The sequence below is a fragment of the Schistocerca serialis genome, chromosome 8 (genome assembly GCF_023864345.2).
Source record: "Schistocerca serialis cubense isolate TAMUIC-IGC-003099 chromosome 8, iqSchSeri2.2, whole genome shotgun sequence".
Taxonomy (NCBI): domain Eukaryota; kingdom Metazoa; phylum Arthropoda; class Insecta; order Orthoptera; family Acrididae; genus Schistocerca; species Schistocerca serialis.
Genome location: NC_064645.1, coordinates 32,093,650 through 32,116,767, shown reverse-complemented (window position 1 = coordinate 32,116,767; position 23,118 = coordinate 32,093,650). Strand labels below are relative to the sequence as shown.

General features: G+C 39.1%; 1 protein-coding gene across 1 annotated transcript in view; it reads left to right on the top strand.

The window, feature by feature from the left end:
* The first annotated feature begins 374 nt into the window (after positions 1-374).
* LOC126416157 (heat shock 70 kDa protein cognate 5) overlaps positions 375-23,118 on the top strand; it is an 87,834-nt gene continuing 65,090 nt past the window's right edge. The window contains exons 1-3 of the mRNA XM_050083712.1: positions 375-568; positions 731-783; positions 3,440-3,585. Of these exons, the coding sequence (XP_049939669.1) occupies positions 467-568; positions 731-783; positions 3,440-3,585 (301 nt within the window). The 5' untranslated portion in view covers positions 375-466. The remainder of the gene's footprint in view (positions 569-730; positions 784-3,439; positions 3,586-23,118) is intronic.

Below are 23,118 nucleotides of genomic sequence, written 5' to 3'. Positions count from 1 at the left end.
TAGACTATATAATATCCGTACACTGCTGTCTACCCTTTAAATATGTTTCTAGCAATTGCATGAGTTTTCTAGTGACACCACTCTCAGAATTTTTTGATAAGAGCGCTTTTCGATGTTCTCCATCAAAAGCACCTGACAGGTCCAGGAATATTCCTGCTGCTTGGGATTTTTCATTTATTTTTCACTTCTTTTAAACGTGAGTTTCTTGTATGTCTGGCCCATACAAAAAGTTGTCAAAATTTTCTATACGGAACATTTTTTATATAACATTCCCCAAAGTGTGTTATACAAGGTCTTTGAGAAAGTACGAAATATGTTTAGCTGCAATGTGATTATCGATATGTAGTAGAAGTTTCTCGATTCTCGATTATCTTTGAAAATATAGGTATGAGGGAAGTCTGTGGTGGGAGCACGTGAAAGGGAAGATTTTGTGTTGCGGTGGGATTGAAATTGAGAAATAGACAAAATGTTGTTCGTTTGGAAATACGTTGGTCGTAAGGCTTTTGATTCTACTTACCATGTAACGGAATCGGCGAGTAAACATCAGTTTAGTACGCTTCTGAATAAGGTATAGGTTCCTGCGTTGCAGGACAAGTATTCATAAATCGTGGGGATATCACATTGTTGGAAAATAATCTGCTATTGCGATTAGTATACACCTATATGTATTAAATGTTCAGGCTTGTTGTACTTGCATTGGAGTTAGTGGTATTTACCTCCCTTTTTTCAGGTCGCTACACCGGCTCTTGGCGCAAACCAAAATGTTACGCAATTTAGGCACAAGTAAGTACTATATATCAACTGCTTAAAGTTCAAAACCGTAACAAAGATTCTAGTGATATTATTATGTTTACTTGCTGCCCTTTGTCGTTACATTGCATGATGCAATATATTATATTTTTGCATGGCCGGTGTTAAATAAATTTGTTGGGCGTACTGGACAGAAACGATGTCATTGATGAAGCACACTGGCATGTTTTTCGTTCCAGGCGCGTCTTATGAACATTCTTCAAGATAACAGTTTTTGCCGTGAAAACATTTTCTGGTCGAGTGTCGTGTATTGACGTTCTGTAACTTGCAAGTAATTGGAGTATGATGAAAATGTAATTCTCTGCATTATGTAAAAGTTTCAGGCCAGAAAAGAGGACATTGGTTTATGTTAGTTTGTAATTGCTGCAGTTGCACAAATTTAGTGATTTGGCTTTCTCAGTAACTTTGACCTCGTCAGTTAGTGAAATATAACTTATCAAGTGTTATATTTGATAAGACAAGCCAGTGCGTTTTGTACTTAGGTGTGAGAAAATGTTTTATGCCGAGTTGTTAGGTCTTGTTCCATGTAACAGGGTTGTGGTGAGATGTCATTACAATATTAAACCAATCTTTGATTGTATGCCTTGTGTGTAAATGCAGTTAACATCAGTGATTTCGAGTTTCTACTGCCCAAACTGAAAGATCAAATTCTGTTTTAATTGAAAGTCAAGCTTATGTTGCTGTTCTACATCTACATTTATACTCCTCAAGCCACCAAACGGTGTGTGGCAGAGGGCGCTTTACGTGCCACTGTCGTTACCTCCCTTTCCTGTTCCAGTCGCGTATGGTTCGCAGGAAGAATGACTGTCTGAAAGCCTACGTGCGCGCTCTAATCTCTCTAATTTTACATTCGTGATCTCCTCGGGAGGTATAAGTAGGGGGAAGCAATATATTCGATACCTCATCCAGAAACGCACCCTCTCGAAACCTGGCGAGCAAGCTACACCGCGATGCAGAGCGCCTCTCTTGCAGAGTGTGACTCTTAGTTTGTTAAACATCTCCGTAACACTGTCACGGTTACCAAATAACCCTGTGACGAAACGCGCCGCTCTTCTTTGGATCTTATCTATCTCCTCCGTCAACCCGATCTGGTACGGATCCCACTCTGATGAGCAATGCTCAAGTATAGGTCGAATGAGTGTTTTGTAAGCCACCTCCTTTGTTGATGGACTACATTTTCTAAGGACTCTACCAATGAATCTCAACCTGGTACCCGCCTTACCAACAATTAATTTTATATGATCATTCCACTTCAAATCGTTCCGCACACATACTCCCAGATATTTTACAGAAGTAACTGCTACCAGTGTTTGTTCCGCTATCATATAATCATACACTAAAGGATCCTTCTTTCTATGTATTCACAATACATTACATTTGTCTATGTTAAGGGTCAGTTGCCACTCCCTGCACCAAGTGCCTATCCGCTGCAGATCATCCTGCATTTCACTACAATTTTCTAATGCTGCAACTTCTCTGTATACTACAGCATCATCCGCGAAAAGCCGCATGGAACTTTCGACACTATCTACTAGGTCATTTATATATATTGTGAAAAGCAATGGTCCCATAACACTCCCCTGTGGCACGCCAGAGGTTACTTTGTCTGTAGACGTCTCTCCATTGATAAGAACGTGCTGTGTTCTGTTTGCTAAAAACTCTTCAATCCAGCCACACAGCTGGTCTGATATTCCGTAGGCTCTTACTTTATCAGGCGACAGTGCGGAACTGTATCGAACGCCTTCTGGAAGTCAAGAAAAATAGCATCTACCTGGGAGCCTGTATCTAATATTTTCTGGGTCTCATGAACAAATAAAGCGAGTTGGGTCTCACACAATCGCTGTTTCCGGAATCCATGTTGATTCCTCCAGAGTAGATTCTGGGTTTCCAAAAACGACGTGTTACTCGAGCAAAAAACATGTTCTAAAATTCTACAAAAGATCGACGTCAGAGATATAGGTCTATAGTTTTGCACATCTGCTCGACGACCCTTCTTGAAGACTGGGACTACCTGTGCTCTTTTCCAATCATTTGGAACCTTCCGTCCCTCTAGAGACTTGCGGTACATGGCTATTAGAAGGGGGGCAAGTTATTTTGCGTACTCTGTGTAGAATCGAATTGGTATCCCGTCAGGTCCAGTGGACTTTCCTCTGTTGAGTGATTCCAGTTGCTTTTCTATTCCTTGGACACTTTATTTCGATGTTGTTATGAAACACAAAAGTTTGTGTTTACATTGCAGATGTAGCTTGCACTCTGAAATGCTTCTTTATAGAAGTTTTGGAAGGGGAAAGGAAAGTATGAATAATTATTTTTTTCTTGGGGACATATTGTGTTTGTAGTTGGAGATCTGGGTTAAAGTGGAATGTGATAGCAAATTTTCTGATGCTCTTGTAGTAGATTCCATCAGGGTTGTTATATTCACTTATTGTGGACGAGAACTATGCCATGCACTTTATTTACTGAAGTCTGATAATTTGTAATCATTGGAAAATATAATTTGAATTGTATTACATGTGAAGTGCAAGAATTAACCATATAAAGCAATATGACGTCGTTAAAAAATTGTTGTATTTTGCTCCTTGGTGCATGTAAGAGTTCGTCCTACTCACTTTCTTACTTTTATTTTCAGATCAGAAGGTGTGAAAGGGGCTGTAGTTGGTATAGATCTAGGCACCACGAACTCGTGTGTGGCAGTAATGGAAGGCAAACAGGCAAAAGTAATTGAAAATTCAGAAGGTGCAAGAACCACACCGTCAGTTGTGGCTTTCACTAAAGGTATTTCTGTTGACAACAATTATTTCTTCCTTTTGATGTGACTATCTTAAGAAAATCCCTTTTTTGTATTCACACTCTAAGATTGACTTGTGTTGTATTTTGTGGTAGTTTGTAGCTAAACTATGTGCACAGTAATGTATTTAGGAAGAAACCTAAGCTGATGATCTGTTCTCTCTGTGCATATGTGACATCACACGCATCATTGTCAAAAGTCAGTTTTGACATGCAGTTATCAGTCGATTCAACCAACCATAGTTTTGATTTTTTATCCGAGTGTGGACTCTTGGAATTTTACCAAACAAGGTAATGGTTAAAATCCTTATCCAGCAGTCCAGATTTGGATTTTCAATGCTTTTGCTAATGTCTATAGTTCCTTTGAAAAGACAACAATATTGGGCTCGACAGAAGCATCCGATCCCACGCGTCGGCTTTGACCCGTGACGTAAGGGTGTTGTCGTGTGTGACGTCATGATGGCGCGGAGTTTGGTTTGAGTGTGGCTGTCTCCAGTTCTGTTTTATCTTATTTTATTTACTTTTCTAATCTGTTCGTTCTATCTCGTGAGGGTTTTTTTTTTTTTTTAAATTTAAAAACACTTATTACTTATTTTAATTATGTTTCCTCCAATTTGTTTTAGTTTATTATATTTATCTTTCTGATCTGTTCGTTCTATCCTGTGAGATTTTTTTTTTAAAAAGACAAAAAACACTAATCAACTACTGAAGCATCTTTATCTTCTATGGGTTGCAGGGGTTACGACCCCTGGGGAGGTGGGTGGGGGTATTCATGCATGGCTGTCTTCACTTACACGTTGTAGCTACACAAGGTGTCTAAATTTGTTTATATTTAGTTTGCCCCCCACCCAAAACACCCCATTTCCCGCGCTTGTCCCGTTAGTGTCATTAGGCTTCTTGTGGAAAGTGTGTGTGTTTGTTTTTGTTTCCGCCATATTTGTGACGTCATGGGTCAAAGCAGACGGGCGGGATCGGACGCTTCCGTATTTCCACAATATTGCCAATGTCATTCCTCAATCTGAGTTTTGTGCTGTTTCTGATGATGTTGGCCTCACAATAATTTGAATCCTCCTTTCTTCTCAGAGTGATGGTAAAGCTCAAAGAGATAGTCTTTTTATCTGGGTAGGCATTTTGCTGAACATTTCTGTGTTGTGTGAAGTTGTGGTACTATATATCTATATCAATTTTTTTTTTACAACAGTGTTAACACATCTTGTAATGTCAGTCATGTTCCACAGGTGAGTGAAGCCAGTGCAGTCTCGTCTTGCACTATTGCTTTGCCAAAGTTAATTCAAAGACTTTGTACTGTGGATTGCAGAGTCATAATTTTAGGAATTGCGTAGATGTCATGGGGAGATGTGTCAAACTTAAAAAAAAGGCGGCAGTGTTGATTTCGCACTCAATTTAAATTGTACGAAACTGCGATGAGGAAAAAATGGATTAGACACTTGTAAATTATAGAGCAGAACATTATTGTAGTGTCCTGCTGGGTTAAAGAATATACATTAAAAACACTACCTCTGAAACAGGATTATCTACAAATATTGTTTGTGGTTATTATGGTTTTGTGTGAGGTATGTAATGTTATTGTCATGGGTAACAGTGTTGCTATGCATGGTGAAAATAAGGGTGTTGAAATAGATGAATTGCATGTCACAACCTGCAAGTAAAAGAAAGGACAAATTTTGAAAACCGAAATTGAACAGATATGGGTGTTTGGAGGTGTATAAAGGGTATCTCAGAAATGCTTTATAGTTAGTGTATTTGAAGAATGAAGATCAGGATTTTGAGTAAGGTGAGTTAAATTACATTTAAGTGCTTCATTGGAAGACATTCATTGTCATCAACACTGTAACCAAAATTGGTATCTTGTGCCATGAGTTGCGCTCTTGTTATCCATTGCTTGCAACAGATGTTGAAAATTACCAAGTCTACTGCCCCTGTGTCATTAATGTTACATTGTAAAGCTCACAGGTCTATGAATAACTGTCAACAGTCTGTGGAATATGATTTAGTGCTTTTTTCTGAATTCAGTAGTGCTCCAGAGATAAATACTGATCTTTCACAGTTGTGACTGGTTCCAGTGAACTGTGAAGTCAAATAATAATGGTTCTCTGCACATGTATGTGCATTCTTAGACGTAAAACCTGTCCAATGCAGAGACTAAGTCACTCGTTAATGTAAAGCGGCCAATCAAACTGGCCGCCCTCATTTGTGAGTCTGCCTATACGCATGATTTGGCAACATGATAGAGTGCAGAAGTGTCTGGAGAAAATATAGTCTCTTTATTGAGCTGTTACAGTATTGTATTAGCTCGTAGTCTGGTACAGGATGATTAATCATTAACACAACCACCTGGCAAGGGTTTCTTGCAGACATCCTTCTAAGGCTAGTGGGAATTTCCTGTGGCTCTGACCAAATGGCTATAAATTTACTGAAGTTACAGCCCACTTTGTTTTCGGTTGTATCGTGGTTCCACGAAGTGGATACATTTATTCACAAGATAACTGTTACTGGAGTTCCAAAAAACCTAACATAATATGCTTGTACCAACTGCGTAATCAACAAATAGGAATGTGGTGCGCTATTAGTGGTGGAAGCAGTTAAGTGACAGATACGTGCAAAAACATTTTGCAACTTTTTTTCCAAATTAACTGAGAGAGAACTTGCTTTTGCTACCTTTCCCCAGGAATATGTAGTGGCACATAAGGCCAGCTTATCATTATAGGAAATTGTGTATTTCAAGATAGTTATCACTAACACCATATGGCCTCCTTATTTCTCCAGTTTAAACACCCTGTGATTTGTCTCTAGGAGACATTAAATGAGAAAATGTGCAGATCAAATTGATGAACTTCAGATGAACTAATATACATCAAGAAATTGCTACCATGTCACGGAAAGATCTGCAGAGTGTAATGTTTATTTCCTAAGCAGGTGTTAGAAATTCATGAAAAATGAAAAGCAGCAGTCCAGATCTCCTTCCTTAATGTATGTGAGAAATTGATTTTTGTTTTTAGGGCTTTATGTTGTGTATGTTAGAATAACTTCCATGACAGACCACACTATATTTACCTGCAGACCTCCTATCACCACCCGCATGCCACGGAAAGTGATGGCTTTTATGAGTGATCACCCTGTAGTAAGTATGGCAAAATGTAAACACGGAAGTCACAAGTTTGATTCCACGCATCTCCTTAGTTTTTAAACTGCATTTGTGCTGTCTGCCTGAAGTTATCGGTCTGAAACCTCAGAGATAATTTGCATCGCTTCCTAACTCACGTGTAATAGCAAAAACTTTTGGAAAGAATGCAACTCAGTTTGTGGCTGCGTCAAGAACAAAATAGAATATACTCAAGTGTTTTTTTGTCCTACTGCGTCTACTGGCCATCTCAGGTCAAGTGCTGTCCAAATGACTGCAGCACTGTGAGTGTATTTATCGACTCTCATTTTCTTGTTTGAAGTTCTAGTATTTGCCTTGCAGTTACATATTATAAGTTGCATACTTGAAACTTACTAATGTTGTGTAAGCATTGTAAAATATTTACAACTGGAAAAAAGTTTCACATTTCTGACATATAGCTGCATATTCCTTGAATGTCATGAGATCCCTCATTGAGCATTCCTTTGTAGTATTGTTGTTGGTGACAATTTATGGCTGCTATTTGTTGCCAGCACCTGAGACACGTTTTGGTTGCAGTGTACAAAAATACTGTTTTTTTTGTACCATTTGTTTTTTGATTTATTGATTTTTGAAGTTTCCAAAGTTCTGCAAGCAATTTTTGTCACATTTTGGAACCTTAAAATGGCTATATCTCAAAAACTACTTGCATGACAGACCTGACATTTGTATCAGTCTATTCAGTTTCTCCTAAGCTTTACAAAAATATGCTATATTACTATATTCATAAAGTTGAATTTTCCAAGACCAAAATTTTTAAAATTGTAAGAATTTCAATATTGGAATTTTTTTTCTTTGAAATAAATATATGTTAATTCTACACTGTGTGTAACTGTGAGGGTATTCCAATGGGAACATGTTAAAATAAATTTTATTATATTGCTAAGCGAAGCATCCAACATGATGTCCATAGGACTGCACACTTATTACGAAGCTGTAATGGAAATCTTACATGGCAAAAACCGTGTAAGGTTGTGTGTGGGGCACTGTGTCAATTGCTTTTTGGAAATCCAGAAATATGGAACCTGCCTGTTGTCCTTCATCCGTAGTTCTCAGTATATCATGTGAGAATAGGGTAAGATGAGTTAAAGTGAACAATGCTTTCTAAAACCATGCTGCTTTGTGGACATAAGCTTCTCTGTCTCAAAAAGTTTATTATATTTGAAGTGAGAACATGTTAAAAGATTCTGCAGAACACGGAAGTTATGGATATTGGTCTGTAATTTTGTGGGTCTGTTCTTCTACCTTTCTTGTATATGGGCATCACACTCACGTTTTTTCTAGTTGCATAGGACTTTGTCCTGAGTGAAGATTCACAATAAATGCAAGTTAAGTAAGGGGCCAATGCCATAGAGTACTCTTTGTAAAATCAAACCCAGATTCCATCATTACCTGGTGATTTATTTGCTTTCAAATTTTTTTAATTGTTTCCCTATGCCATGAATGCTTGTTGCTATGTCATTCATACGGGAGTCTGTACGATGGTCAAATGACAGTATGTTCGTATGATTCTCCTGTGTGAACAATTTCTTGAATGTGAAATCTAAAACTTTGGTTTTTGTTTTGCTATCTTCATCTGTCACACTAGAATGGTCAACAAGAGACTGAATAGAATCCGGCTGCTTTGTCACAGAATTGTTAAAAATCTAGCCTCCAGCGAGACCGGAACCGCAAGCCAAAACAACCTTCACTTTACAGACAGCTACATTCGCTCAGAGCTATTGCAGGGCTACCGTATTTCTCTCTCCCTTATTGTCCCAGTGGTGGCAGTGGCAGATATGACAATGTATAAGTTGCTATTAGTTGCCATTTCTCTGTGGAATAACTTTCCTGGACTCAAAACCATGCATTGCTACCATTAGTTTACACCTTCAGAGAAAATAACTCCATTTATACAATGGAAATGTCATGAAAATCAAGTGAATTTGGCAGGATGATTCTGTGCTAACCAAGAGGTAACTCTCCTGTCACAGAGACGCCAAACATACTCTGTGTTTTTGCAAAGATTTAGTTATACTACTAGCAGGAAGAATACCAGCCAGCAAGTTCCCTGAGTAGACTAGGAAGCAACTATACCTTAAGTCGCAGACGTGGCTGTCGAGAATACACAAAGTATGTCAGTTAGCTTTATTATGATTTCTTTAATAGTATTTAGGGGCTAGAGCATTGTTACCAACAATACTCAGGTGCATCGAATGAATAATATACTTGTACATCAAAAACTGTCATTATTTATGTTTTCCTATCTTAAGTGGGGTCGGCTGAAGTGTCTGATCCCACCTGTAGGCTTTGACCCGTGATGTAAGGCTGTTGTGTGTGACATCATGCGGAGTGGAGTTTGGTTTGTGAGGGTGGCGTGTTTGTAGGTGTCGTCGTGTTGCGGTTTGTGGTGCCCTCTGGTGGTGTGTTTAGGGGTTTCGTGTTATGTGGTGGTCTTACTGATTATAGTGGCTGGTTTGCGTTTTGGCTGTGTTTGGAGCGGAATTGGTTTCAGTGAGTTAACAGTCTAGTGGTTTTGTGTGAAAGTTATTGTAGTGCTGTTTGCTGTAGTTAGTATTTTAATGTGAGTAAATGAATTTGTTGTTGGTCTTGTTAGGTATGGATATGACTGATAAAATAGTGTGCGACTCCATGCTATGATGTTGAAGCTGATCAAATTTCTACAGTTTTTGGGTTGATTGTGGAGGTGGTGAAGTGTGCTGTCGGAAGGAAGTGACATTGGCAGAAGTTCCGGCATCTCGGACCAGGGATAGTTGTGTGTGGCAGTGCCGTAGGGATAACCTATGGTGCTCCATACGTCACGGTTCCTGGTTCGAGAAGTCTAGGTTGGGCCTGCGCAAGATTGTGTTGTTGACATATTACTTTTGTTATAGATCCTCTCAAAGTTTTTGTGCATGAGACTGGGTGAATGAGAGGAATGTGCTTGACTGGTTTTCATTTTGCCGTGATGTGTGTTCTGAGTTTATCAAGTATGGGGGTAAGTTGGGTGGGCCTGGGGTTGTGGTGGAGGTGGAAGAGTCACAGCATGGGAAAAGTATGGCAGGGTTGGTCTCTGGGGGTGGGGGTTCTGTTGTACCGGTTGGGTTGGTGTTTGGAATGTGTTTTCAGGGTTGTGGAGGGGGTGGTCTTTGGCGGAATTAGTGTGGTTGATTGAGGAGTTTGTAGAACCAGGTTCCACTGTAGTTTCAGATGCTTTTTCTTCTTATAGGGGGTTGGGTGAGAGGGGGTACGGTCATTTAATAGAGGGGGTACGGTCATTTAATTGTTAACCATAGTTAAGAGTTTAAAAATCATGAGACGGGGCTTGTGCGAATACTATAGAGGGGATGTGGGGGGGCTGTTAAGTCAGTTCTTGGGGGGGGGGGGGGGGGGGGAAGAGGCGCTCTTTCAACCTTCAGTCTCATTTAGATGAGTACTGTTGGCGGAAGAGCGTCCCTGAGGGATTTTTTTTTTTTTTCCAAAAGGGGGCTATTAGTAAGATGTACAGGCCGAAGGTGGGTTTTTTGGGTGGGTGCAGCTGGGGGGGGGGGGGTGTTATTGGTACTGTTTGTGGGGGGGGGGATGTGTTGGTTTGTGATTTAGTTGTGGAGGATCTATTCTGTTGCAGTTTTTGTTGAGTTGTAGTGTGTGACTGAGATTTTTTGTAGTGTGTGACTGAGATTTTTTTATTTTGCGTTTGGTTTTTGTTTATGGGTATTTTATTTTGGGGTGATGAGGGAGGTTGGGTTGGGGGGATGGCATGTGAGTGGCTTGGGGCTTTCTTTTGGTTGTGTATTTTTTGTTGGTTTGTGGTTTTTGTGTGTGTGTGTGTGTGTGTGTGTGTGTGTGTGTGTGTGTGTGTGTGTGATGGCCGACCTGGGTTGCGGTGCCAGGACTTTGTTGTGGTAAGTTTTGTTTTTCTTGTTTGTGCCCTGAAACCCCTATCGTTCAATCCTCCATCTCTTCTCAACTCTCATAGGAGTCGCATGAGAAGATACGGTTGAAGCCCTCTCTGAACCAATATGTTGAACTGTAAAACAAGCACACCGTGCAAGTAGAACGGGAGGCTTGGAGTGTCACTGAAGTATTAGTTGGCCCAGTGGGAGTGGATGGGTGAGGGGGCAAAAAATAAACTGTTAAGATTAAACTACAAAATGAACACAAGGGAAGAATGTTTTGGTTGTTTGTGACACAGTCTGCAAGACTTCGAATGGTACATACTTGGGATCAGTGAGTCTAGGCTCAAAGCTGCAGTACTACTATCCTCAAGTCTGGACACACCCTATTAAGTAATAACTGGGACATAAATTGGTATATTGGCAGCATAGCTCTGCTCATTTGCAATAGGACGAAACAGTTTTTCACCAAGTCTGATATTTCGGACAGTGATCCTTAAGGTGAATTCTAAGGTTAGTCTTCAAATCAGTTGTGCTTATGCATTTACTTGTACTTCAACCTATGAAGAATTAGGACAGTCCTATGAAGATTTCACAACAACAAAAAATTCAGAAACTACCGCATTTTCCATAATACTTCAGTGTTAATACAAAAATGGGAGCGAAGTCTACAGAAAACGATCCCATTGTTGCAGACTTTGGATTTTCAGCACGACACCAGAGCGCATAAATTATGATTTTTCTTAACAACCACAGACAAGTTAAGAGGAGTGGATCTGAATGAACTCTTGACAGCACTCCAAAACCAGACAAATCGAAGATTCAGCTTTGAAACAGAACAGCTCATAGAAGAAAGGTGAAACACTGACAGACGCCATACACTCACCTCAACAAAAATGTGAAGAAGGCGATCAGAAGAGATCATTGAATGCACAACAAAAGACTGATCGAGGAGACCATTAAAATCAGTGTGAACAAAAAGTCCTTTGTACTAATCAATCAAAAGGGAAACTTAGCATCCACAAAATTCAGAATGGCTGAAGGGAAATCGTTACCGAGAGAGAAAATTATAAAAACTGTCGGACTTTCATTAGACGCTCTACTGTCACTGGCAAGCCAAAGCCTGCGTGATGAAATAAGATTTGTTATTAATGTGGGATCATAAAAACTGGAACCTATCAAAAAAAAAAAAGAATTGAAACAGCTTTGAAACAACTCAACAATTTTAAGGTGCTGGGAGATCAGATCATGTGAGATGCTTAAAATTCAGGGAAGACAAAGTGGCACTCCTAGTTCAATTAAATAAATGTCTCAAGGAAGGAATATTTTCAGAGTCATGGAAAAATCCAGAAGTCATTCTCTTCTTCGAATAAGGTGACATGAACCCCGAGAATTAGTCTTTTTATCCATATTTTGCAAGCTGCTAAATCATTACGGACCACGGTAGTCAGAAATTTCTCCTCAGCCATTCTTAATGGTTTGTTTTACATTGACTGGAATGAAGGACTCTCATGCTTACATGGATTCTGATGGTCTTCTCGATCGGTCTTGTTTTGCACTTGCTGATCTCTTCTGATGGCCTTCTCTGTGTGTGTGTGTGTGTGTGTGTGTGTGTGTGTGTGTGTGTGTGTGTGTGTGTGTGTGTGTGTACCCGTCCTTTTTTCCCCCTAAGGTAAGTCTTTCCGCTCCCGGGATCGGAATGACTCCTTATCCTCTCCCTTAAAACCCACATCCTTTCGTCTTTCCCTCTCTTTCCCTCTTTCCTGATGAGGCAACAGTTTGTTGCGAAAGCTTGAATTTTGTGTGTTTGTTTGTGTGTCTATCGACCTGCCAGCGCTTTCGTTTGGTAAGTCACATCATCTTTGTTTTTAGATATATTTTTCCCACGTGGAATGTTTCCAAACATTCCACGTGGGAAAAATGTATCTAAAAACAAAGATGATGTGACTTACCGAATGAAAGTGCTGGCAGGTCGATAGACTTACCTTAATTAATCGAATTAATTAATTACATTATTTTCATGTTTAATTTTTACGAATTTTGCAGCGAATGAATTGTCTTTCACTTTTAATTTACTGATCTTGTAAATTGTAAGTCAGTGGTGGCGTAAACATACGTCGATTTTGCTTGCTTTACGTCGTTGAGATTTACAGAATTTGGTTTTATGCTTCTTGTTCCACCATGACTACTTCTCATTTTTGACTGTGAATACAATACTGATTTTTATCGGACTTCCTCTTCAGATGCAGGCAGCTAGTGACATGACATTAACATAATGCACGGAAGAAAAGAAAACTTTCGTAGTTTTGCACTTAAAAGAACTCTAATACTTCCATAAAAACTATTGTTAGGTAGCAAAATGTCTACTACACACTTCACAAGGATATGTCTTCTCCCCACGAGAACTAAAGACAATGTCCTCTCAATATTATTATTAGTTATTTTATGGCCTTCATTGGACCACTGTAGTCAAAAATACAAAGTTCTAAACAAGTTGTTACACATGGATACAATTTGGTTCAACAATTACTTAATATATTTAGGTAATATAATTATTAGAGGCTATTCTTATATGAAATGTGTTTTGCTCTTCTGTCTGCCCAATATTTCTTCATTTTTTCAGATATTTTCTTTCTTTCTTCATCTGAGACAACTCTTCCTGTACTCCTTTTATTGATTTTCATTTGTAGTCTGGTTTGCGGGTCTTGCAGTATTCTGGTTTTCTGTGTCTTGTTTTTTAGGTCATCTACTGTAATTTGAAGTTCTTTTATATCTTCCTTAATTTCTGTGATCCATTTAATGTCGCTCTTGCTATTCCACAATTTTTATATTGTTTTTTTACTAATTCTGTTTTCTGTAGTTCTCATCAGATGTCCAAAGAATGAGATGCGTTTCTTCCTGATTGTGCTCATGACTGGTTCTATTTTCTTATATACTGTTTCATTTGGTGCTATTCTCCAATGTCCATTTATTTTATACTGTTTATTTATACATGTCCTAATTATTCTTCTTTCTATTTTTAGTATTCTGTCAATTTCTGCTGTATTAGTTGTTTTGAAGATAGTTTCAGCTGCATACGTTATTTCTGGTTGTGTAACTGTTTTACAGTGTTTTAATTTTGCATCTATAGATAGGCTTTTTTTATGTAGTTTTGGTAATGTAATTTGCATAGTTCAGTTTTTTTATTCTATTTTGCCATGATGTCTTCTCATTTAGATTGTATTTTATTATTTCGCCTAAATATTTAAATTTATCAACAATTTTGATTTCCTGTTCTCCTATTGTAATTGTGTTTGCAAGTGGTGGATCAGTTAGCATAATCTCCGTTTTTTCAAATGATATTCTAAGGTCTACTTTCTCTGCTATTTCTTGTAGTGATTTCACTTGTTGCCTGGATTCTTGAACGGTGTTGGCTAGGAGAGCAAGATCATCAGCGAATCTCAAGCAGTTTAAGCTAATATCATCTTTTGCACTTCCAGTTCTTATCCTCTTTGGATTGTCCTTGTACCATTCTCTCATTATGTATTCCAGTGCACAGTTGAAAAGTAATGGTGATAGGCAGTCACCTTGTCTTAAGCCTGTTTTTGTGAGGAATGGTTCCAAAATTTCTCCTCTAAACTTCACTTTTGATTTGGTATTGGTTAGAGTGAGTTGTATTATTTTAGTTAGTTTTGGATGGAGTCCTAGATTTCTTAAAATTTTTAATACTGACGGTCTGTGGAGACAGTCATATGCCTTCTTAAAATCTACAAATGTTATTGCCAGAGGTTTGTTCCGTTTCTTGTAGTATGCCATAATCATTTTTAAACTAATTATCTGCTCTGCACAGCTTCTCCATGGTCTGAAACCTCCCTGATATTCCCCTAACTCCTGTTCTAATTGCTCCTTGATTCTTTCATATAGGATCTTGGATAGAATTTTATATGTGCAATCTAGGAGAGAGATGCCTCTGTAGTTGTCTGGGTTGCTCTTATCTCCCTTTTTGTGTAGTGGGTGGATGATAGCTGTGGTCCAATGTTCGGGACATTGTTCTGTTACCCAAATTTTTGTTAGAGCCATGTGTAAGGAGGTCTTCACTGTGTCACTTGCATATTTCCACATTTCAACAAAAACTTGATCTTCTCCACATGCCTTATAATTTTTTTGTTCTTTAAGAATTTCTTCTACTTCTTGGAAAGTTGGAGGGTCTAGTTTGTTAGGTTTGGTTTTTATTGGGGTATTTATGTTGATTTGTAAGGGTTCTTTGGGTTCCTCGCAATTCAGAAGTTTGTAAAATGCTTTTGCCATGATTTCTGCATTTTCCTTGTTACTGTGTGTCATTCTTCCATCTTCATCTTTCAGTATTAGTGTAGGGGCCTCATATTGTTGTAGTTATTTCCCAAAGATTTTGTAGTAGTTGCTGGAGTTGGTTTTATGATAATTACCTTCTATAGACTTTATAATATCTTTATGAAATCCTCTCTTGATTCTTTCATTTTTTAGGTTGATGGCATTTTCTTCAGTTTTATGTGTTTGAAACTTTAACCATGCTTGGTGTCTATCTTCATGGAATTTGTCACATTCTGATGTCCACCATGCATGTTTCCTTCGTGGATTCAAGGGAGCTAGATTCTCTGCTTCTTTTTTAAGATTAGGCGCTAGTTGTTCTAGATCATCTGTTAACTTGATGGTTTGTGTTATTTGTTGGTACTTATTATTTTTAATTTGCTGATGTGGGTCAAACCTCCTTTTTATTTTATTAGTTTTTCCGGTCCTCTTCTTTAACGGTGTGAATTTGATTTTAATTTTAACCATATAATGGTCTGAGCCTGTGTCTACTCCTCTCAGTACTTTAACATTGTGGATCTCCTTATGAAAATTTTTGTCCATACAGACATGGTCTAGCTGCCACTCGCCCTTCCTCCAGTCTGGATGTTTCCATGTTTTAAGTTTACTTGGCTTCCTCTTAAAGTATGTTGATTTAGATATAAGTTTGTGCTCTCTGCAGAGTTCTACAAGTCTTTGACCGTTTTTGTTTGTAAATTGACAAAAAAAAGGAATTTCCATTATTTGTCATTTGCCTTCCGGTGTAGCAAAACACATCTTTTCCGATGCTTACAGCAATCGCGCTAGTGATTATTATCATTGGTTTTAAATTTTTGTTGTAGCTTGTTGGGGCTTTTCCTTATGTGCTTATACATATGGTTTTGTGTATTTTGTGTCTGTATTTGGGTGCGTTTGTCAATGTTTCTGTGTTATTCCTCAAGCTCTTTTACGGTAGTTTCTTGTGTACTCATTGGCTAAACTCATTTCTTTTCTGTTTCAACTCATTTGTTGTTTGTCGGATCTTCCTTGGTATCATATGTTTCATGAGTTGAGTGTTAATGTGGCTGCTGGCTGTTACGGAAATGGACAGTTTATAATTTGATGATGATTCTGAAAAAATTGAAAAGGTACTGTTTACATTTTCCTAATCATATGCTACTAAAATGTTTTATAAATTGTAATGATTTCCTTTTGGAGTATGCAGTAAACCTGTCTATGGATGATTTCATCGCAGCAGCTTACTAAAGGTGCATTTACACTGAGTTCAAAACATGTTCTGAAACATACTTCGTGGCTAGTACTGGACTGCCAGTATTCGCAACATGTTGTCAACATCTTGGCAACACATAATCAGTGTTAATACAACTGTCTATATAGATCAAAGGTACATCCTTCCTGTCCTGCTACCACTAAATGCTGCTAAACTGTGCTAGTGTTTTATTTTGCTGTCTGTAGTGTTGAGTGTTGTCTTTATGGATTTGTCCATCTCTTTTAGGCAGAGGAGTGCATCCAGAATGTTTGGAGTGATTGCTATCAAAATATTAAACAGAAGAATGACTCCCTACAAAAAATGTTTTTCTTCACACCAGCAGCAGTGGTGTAGATAGAATAATTAAATCTCTAATTCCCCAACACTGCAGCAGCGACAGCAACAACAGGATTCGCGATCCAAGTGTGGAAATCTTTTGTCATCTGCAAGTTAGATGACCCTTTGCTATATGAAAGGGTGGGCCGACAATAAAAGTAATTACAATATTTTCTGTGCAGCAGAAATGAATGTACATAGGTGGTAGCAGTCCATAGTAAATGTGGATGTGTCAGAGGAGTCATCACCTGCAGATTTTTTGTTCAGTCATTTGAAGGTGTGTGACATTTAGGCTGGAGTAGTTTTCTTTAGTAAAGATGATGATTTGGGTTAATTTTAATATGAAAATAAATGTCACCAGTTAATTGCATCTTCTCTGTTTAGATTCAGAATATGTTTGAAACATAGTGTTTAAAAGCCTATATCAGACTTCTTATATTTAAATTTTTCCGGCAGCTGGATGGTGTGTAGTGGATCTCCACTCCGTATTTGCCATGTTATTATTGACAGCCTCTTCTCAATGTTGGCAGTTGTGTGTTAGTATGGTTTCTGTTTGTAAATAGCCCATGGTTGTTGCTATATGTGTAGAAGATATTTATGAATGACACACCTTAGCAAAGTCGGTTGTTCGATATGATGTAATCTACTAATATCTTAACTGTGCTTGGAGGGCTTCTGAAGGTTCACTAGCTTTTTGGGTTTCCTTTGTCAAATGTGTTCATGTAGAATAAATCATCTTTATTGCTGTTTGATTACTGGAGGTAAATTGTATCCGTAGTTCGTTCAGTTCCATTCCTCTTAACTTTTTTGGTTGGTTGTTAAAATTCATCGTTATTTGCCCTCTGTTTTCTGCGTAAAGTCCCAAATTTTCAATGCGGGGATGGTCTTCTATGGACTACTTGTATTTTGGTGTTGAAGTTGACGAGTATTAATGAAAATGAGATGGTTTTTGAATTTTTACCTGTTGTCAGATCTTCATAGAACTGTTATAGTTCTTCCTCGGTTGAGGTAGAGGTAGGTACATAGGCACAATTCGTTTGTAGGCTAATCTTAATATTCTACTTCTACTCAGATACTGTGGAAATCACATTTAAGCACCTGGCAGAGGTTTCATCAAACAACATATTTGTTTAGAGACTCAAGTAATGGATATGGTATTTCTGATAAAGTGTACCCTGCTGTTATGAATTAGCAGAGCCATGCTGCCAGTACATGAAATTGCCTGATTTACTGTGAAACACTAGGTGCCGATGCTTGAGGGCACTAGTCATTTCGCTTTTGAGACATGTTTCACTGACTCCAAGCATGTCTTGTTTGGTGTTCTGTGATTTGCGTTACAAAAGCTAAGATATTCTTCAATTTTCCAAGTGCTATTGTTATATGAGGTAGCAAAAATAGTTTTGTTCAAATTGAAGCTATTTCCTGACTTTTCAGTGTGACATTCTTACCCTCTGGCTCTACTTGCCTCTGGCTATGCTTGTTTTAAAGGTTCAGGGAAGATTTGGACCATACATTGTTATGTTGATCCAGTGTGAGTTGAGAAGAGGTGGAGGATTGTACAAAAGTTAAGAGCTTTTGATGGATAAGGATTTTTTGGGACATGTTCCTTTCAGGTTATGCAGGTGAGGAAGAAAAAGTGCTCATGTAAGGTGCGGTCGCCACTCCCTGAAATGATCCTGCTCCTACCAGTTTGCGAGAGGGAACCAGCTGCTATCAGAGTTTTCACATTGTGCTTTGATAATTATCATAAAAATATTTTGCTAAGCTATAGCCATCGTTTATATGAACTCAATACAGATTAAATTGATAAAGCCTACGCTAACTGTGAAATGCTGCACTGAAAATTAGCACCATGCACAGCTTATTTTAGATAATACTGTTAACAGTTCTGTGTTCCTTGTTCAAAATTTTGATAAAACTGCTCCACCGTTCGTTAGCTGGTATGACTGCCTCCACGCCTTTTTGAGCCCACTGTTTTGCTCATGGCGTACGGTTTCTGTGCACAGTAAACTTTCTTGATATGGAACTTTTGTTATTTATAGCTCACAGTCTCTGTGGAAGTTTTTTGCGTGAAGTACATTTAAGATAGAAAAATATAAATAATTATGACAGTTTTTGATGTACAAGTATATTATTCATTCGATGCATCTTGAGTATTGTTAGTAACAATGATCTAGTCCCTAAATGTTATTAAAGAAATCATAGTAAAGCTAATTGACATACTTTGTGTATTCTCGACAGCCACGTCTGAGACGTAAGGTGAAGTCGCTTCCTAGTCTACTCAGGGAACTCGCTGGCTGGTATTCTTCCTGCTAGTAGTATAACTAAATCTTTGCAACAACACGGAGTATGTTTGGCATCTCTGTGACAGGTGAGTTACCTCCTGGTTAGCACAGAATCATCCTGCCACATTCACTTGATTTTTATGACATTTCCGTTGTATAATTGGAGTCATTTTCTCTGAAGGTGTGAACTAATGGTAGCAATGCATGGTTTTGAGTCCAGGAAAGTTATTCCCCAGGGAAATGGCAACTAATAGCAACTTATACATTGTCATATCTGCCACTGCCACCACTGGGACAATAAGGGAGAGAGAAATACGGTAGCCCTGCAATAGCTCTGAACGAATGTAGCTGTCTGTAAAGTGAAGGTTGTTTTGGCTTGCGGTTCCGGTCTCACTGAGGGCTAGATTTTTAGTCATTCTGTAACAAAACTAAAAGCAGCCAGTTTGAAAATCAGTAAGGAAGTCTAACAAAATCTTCTGCATCTAAAGTAGTCTTGCTACTTCCAGTAACACCATAGTGTAAGGGTGAACATCTAATGACACTGCACAATTGATGCCTCTTTACACTTTTGTGTGCATAATTATTGATAACTCTTTATGAAATACCAAATTTTCATTCTATTTGAGTATGACACAACAGCTAGTAAACATGGGCCATTTCAAAGTCCAAACTGCATTAACATATCTCTCGTCCATAGTGATACAGGCACACTCATAAATATTTTGTTTTTATTGAAATAGACTTTTGTCGTGTGGTTGATATGGTAAGTTGTATTTAATGTGTATTATTAAAGTGCAAATTTAAATAGAGGTTTCCATTAGTTCATTAAACAGAACAGAAAGCACCAGCTATAAATTATAAACAATACAGGTTCTCCTATGAGGAATGGTCAGTATTTAGGGATATGGTACAAACTATCAGTTGAAGCAAAAAAGTTTAGTAGTCACGGCCTCTAGAATGCACATCTTAAGAGCTGTGATCACATCATCATCATCTTCAGTACTGTGAAGCAAATCTCTTCTGGGTCTTTGCTTTCCCTTTTTTGAAGCAAAACAAGAAAAATGTCCTATAGTGCAAACCATAAGAACTATTAGCAGTTGTTCGTCTTTGCTATTGTGGAACACACCTCTTTTTCTGAACAAATGCTCATAGCTCGTAAGGTATGGTTTTTAGAGACTAGTCAGTTATTTTTCTCCTACCACCTCCTCCCAAAATACGGAGAGGGTAGAAGAGATTTTCTACATCTACTTACATACTCCGCAGTCCACCATACGGTGCATGGCGGAGGGTACCTCTTACCACAACTAGCATCTTCTCTCCCTGTTCCACTCCCAAACAGAACGAGAGAAAAATGACTGCCTATATGCCTCTGTACGAGCCCTAATCTCTCTTATCTTTGTGGTTTTTCCGCAAAATATAAGTTGGCGGCAGTAAAATTGTACTGCAGTCAGCCTCAAATGCTGGTTCTCTAAATTTCCTCAGTAGCGATTCACGAAAAGAATGCCTCTTTTCCTCCAGACTCCCACCCGAGTTCCTGAAGCATTTCCGTAACACTCGGGTGATGATCAAACCTACCAGTAACAAATCTAGCAGCCCGCCTGTGAATTGCCTCTATGTCCTCCCTCAATCCGACCTGATAGGGATCCTAAACACTCGAGCAGAACTCAAGAATAGGTCATATTAGTGTTTTATAAGCGGTCTCCTTTACAGGTGAACCACAGCTTCCCAAAATTCTACCAATGAACTACCAACTATCCGCCTTCCCCACAACTGCCATTACTTGCTTGTACCACCTCATATCGCTCTGCAATGTTACGCCCAAATATTTAATCGACGTGACTGTGTCAAGCGCTACACTACTAATGGAGTATTCAAACATTACGGGATTCTTTTTCCTATTCATCTGCACTAATTTACATTTATCTGTATGTAGAGTTAGCTGCCATTCTGTACACCAATCACAAATCCTATCCAAGTCATCTTGTATCCTCCTACAGTCACTCAACGACACCTTCCCGTACACCACAGCATCATCAGCAAACAGCCGCACATTGCTATCCACCCTATCCAAAAGATCATTTAGGTAGGTAGAAAACAACAGCGGACCTACCACACTTCCCTGGGGCACTCCAAATGATACCCTCACCTCTGATGAACACGCACCATGGAGGACAACGTACTGGGTCTTCAAGCCACCCGCGTATGTGGGAACCAATCCCATATGCTTGTACCTTAGGAGTCTGCAGTGGGGCACCGAGTCAAACGCTTTCCGGAAGTCAAGGAATATGGCATCCGTCTGATACCCTTCATCCATGGTTCACAAGATATGTGAAAAAAGGGCGAGTTGCGTTTCGCAGGAGCGATGCTTTCTAAAGCCGTGCTGATGCGTGGACAGCAACTTCTCTGTCTCAAGGAAATTCATTATATTCGAACTGAAAATATGTTCGAGAATCCTGCAACAAACTGATGTTACGGATATTGGTCTGTAATTTTGAGGATCTGTCTTTCTACCCTTCTTATATACAGGCGTCATGTGCACTTTTCCATTCGCTCGGGACTTTACGTTGGGCAAGAGATTCGCGATAAATGTAAGCTAACTAAGGAGCCAGTGCAGTAGAGTACTCTCTGTAAAACCAAATTGGAATCCCATCAGGACCTGGCGATTTATTTATTTTCAACCCGTTCAGCTGCTTCACAACACCAGGGATGTGTATCACTATGTCCTCCATACGGGAATCTGTACGAGACTGAAACGGCGGTATGTTTGTACGATCCTCCTGCGTGAAAGATTTCTCAAATGCTAAATTTAAAATTTCAGGTTTTGTTTTGCTGTCTTCCATTGCCAGGCCAGACTGATCAGTGAGTGAGTGGATGGAAGCCTTCGACACACTTACTGAATTTACGTAAGACCAGAATTTCCTTGGGTTTTCAGCCAGATCTTTTGCTAGGGTATGACGGTGGTAGTGGTTGTATGCTTCGCGCATCACTCTTTTTTACAGCAGCACGAATCTCTACTAATTTTTGCCCGTCCTCATTCTCCCGATCTTTCTTGTACCGCGTGTGCAACTTTCTTTGCTTCCTGAGCATTCTCCAAATTGCACTGTTAAACCACGGTGGGTCTTTTCCATCCATAACCCACTTTTTCGGCACATACTTCTCCAATGCGTGATTTACAGTGTGTTTAAATTTTGCCCATAATTCTTCCATGTCCATCGTACCGGAAGTAAATGAAGTCGATTCATTTACTAAGTGGGATGCTAACAACTGCTTATCTGCTCTTTCTAGTAAGAATACTCTCCTAGCCTTCTTGACCGACTTTTTAACTTTCGTAACCATAGTCGTAATGACAACATCATTATCACTAATCCTTGTCTCAACACTGACACCGTCGATTAGGTCTGGTTTGTTTGTGGCCACCAGATCTAAAATATTTCCATTAGGTGTTGGCTGTCTATTTAGCTGCTCAAGACAGTTTTTGGATAATTTGTTCAAAAGTAATTCACACGACGGCTTGTCTGTACCACCTGTAATGAATCCATAGACATCCCAGTCTATACTAGGTAGGTTGAAGTCGCCTCCGACTAATATAGCATGATCCAGGTAGTTCTGCGATACAGAATGTAGACTCCCTTTGAATGACTCTAGAACTGTCACGGTGGAACCTGGTGTCTGGTAGTAACACCCAACAATTAACTTTATTTCCCCTAGCCCTGTTAAACGTGTCCAGATAACTTGACAATCACACTCTACTTCGACCTCAGCAGACACAATACTTTTGTCAACTGCAATGAAGACACCTCCTCCTACGGTGTCTAATCTGTCTTTCCGATACACGTTCCAACCCTCACTAAATATTTCAGAAATTCCTATCTCAGGATTCAGCCAGGTCTCAGTCCCGAGAATAATTTGTGCACCACACGCTTCCTGGAGGGCAGTAAATTCAGGAACTTTATTCCGAACATTCTGAAAATTTACTGCTAATATCCTGATAGCTGAAGTGTCTTTACACTGAGCGCGTCCTGATATCCCTGCCTGCATGTCGACTGGTGAGTGTTCATCAGGAAACCTCACACTACTGCCTAGCCTAAAAAACCCTCATGTGCATGCCACAAGTACTCTGCTACTCGAGTAGCCGCTTCCTGTGTGTAGTGCACCCCTGACCTATCAAGGGACGTCCTACAATTCCCCACCCAATAGAGCAAGTCTAGAAATCTGCAGCCAAGACCGTCACAGAGTCAATGAAGCCCTCTATTTGGCTCCAAACCAAATGACCCTGATCCACTCTGGGAA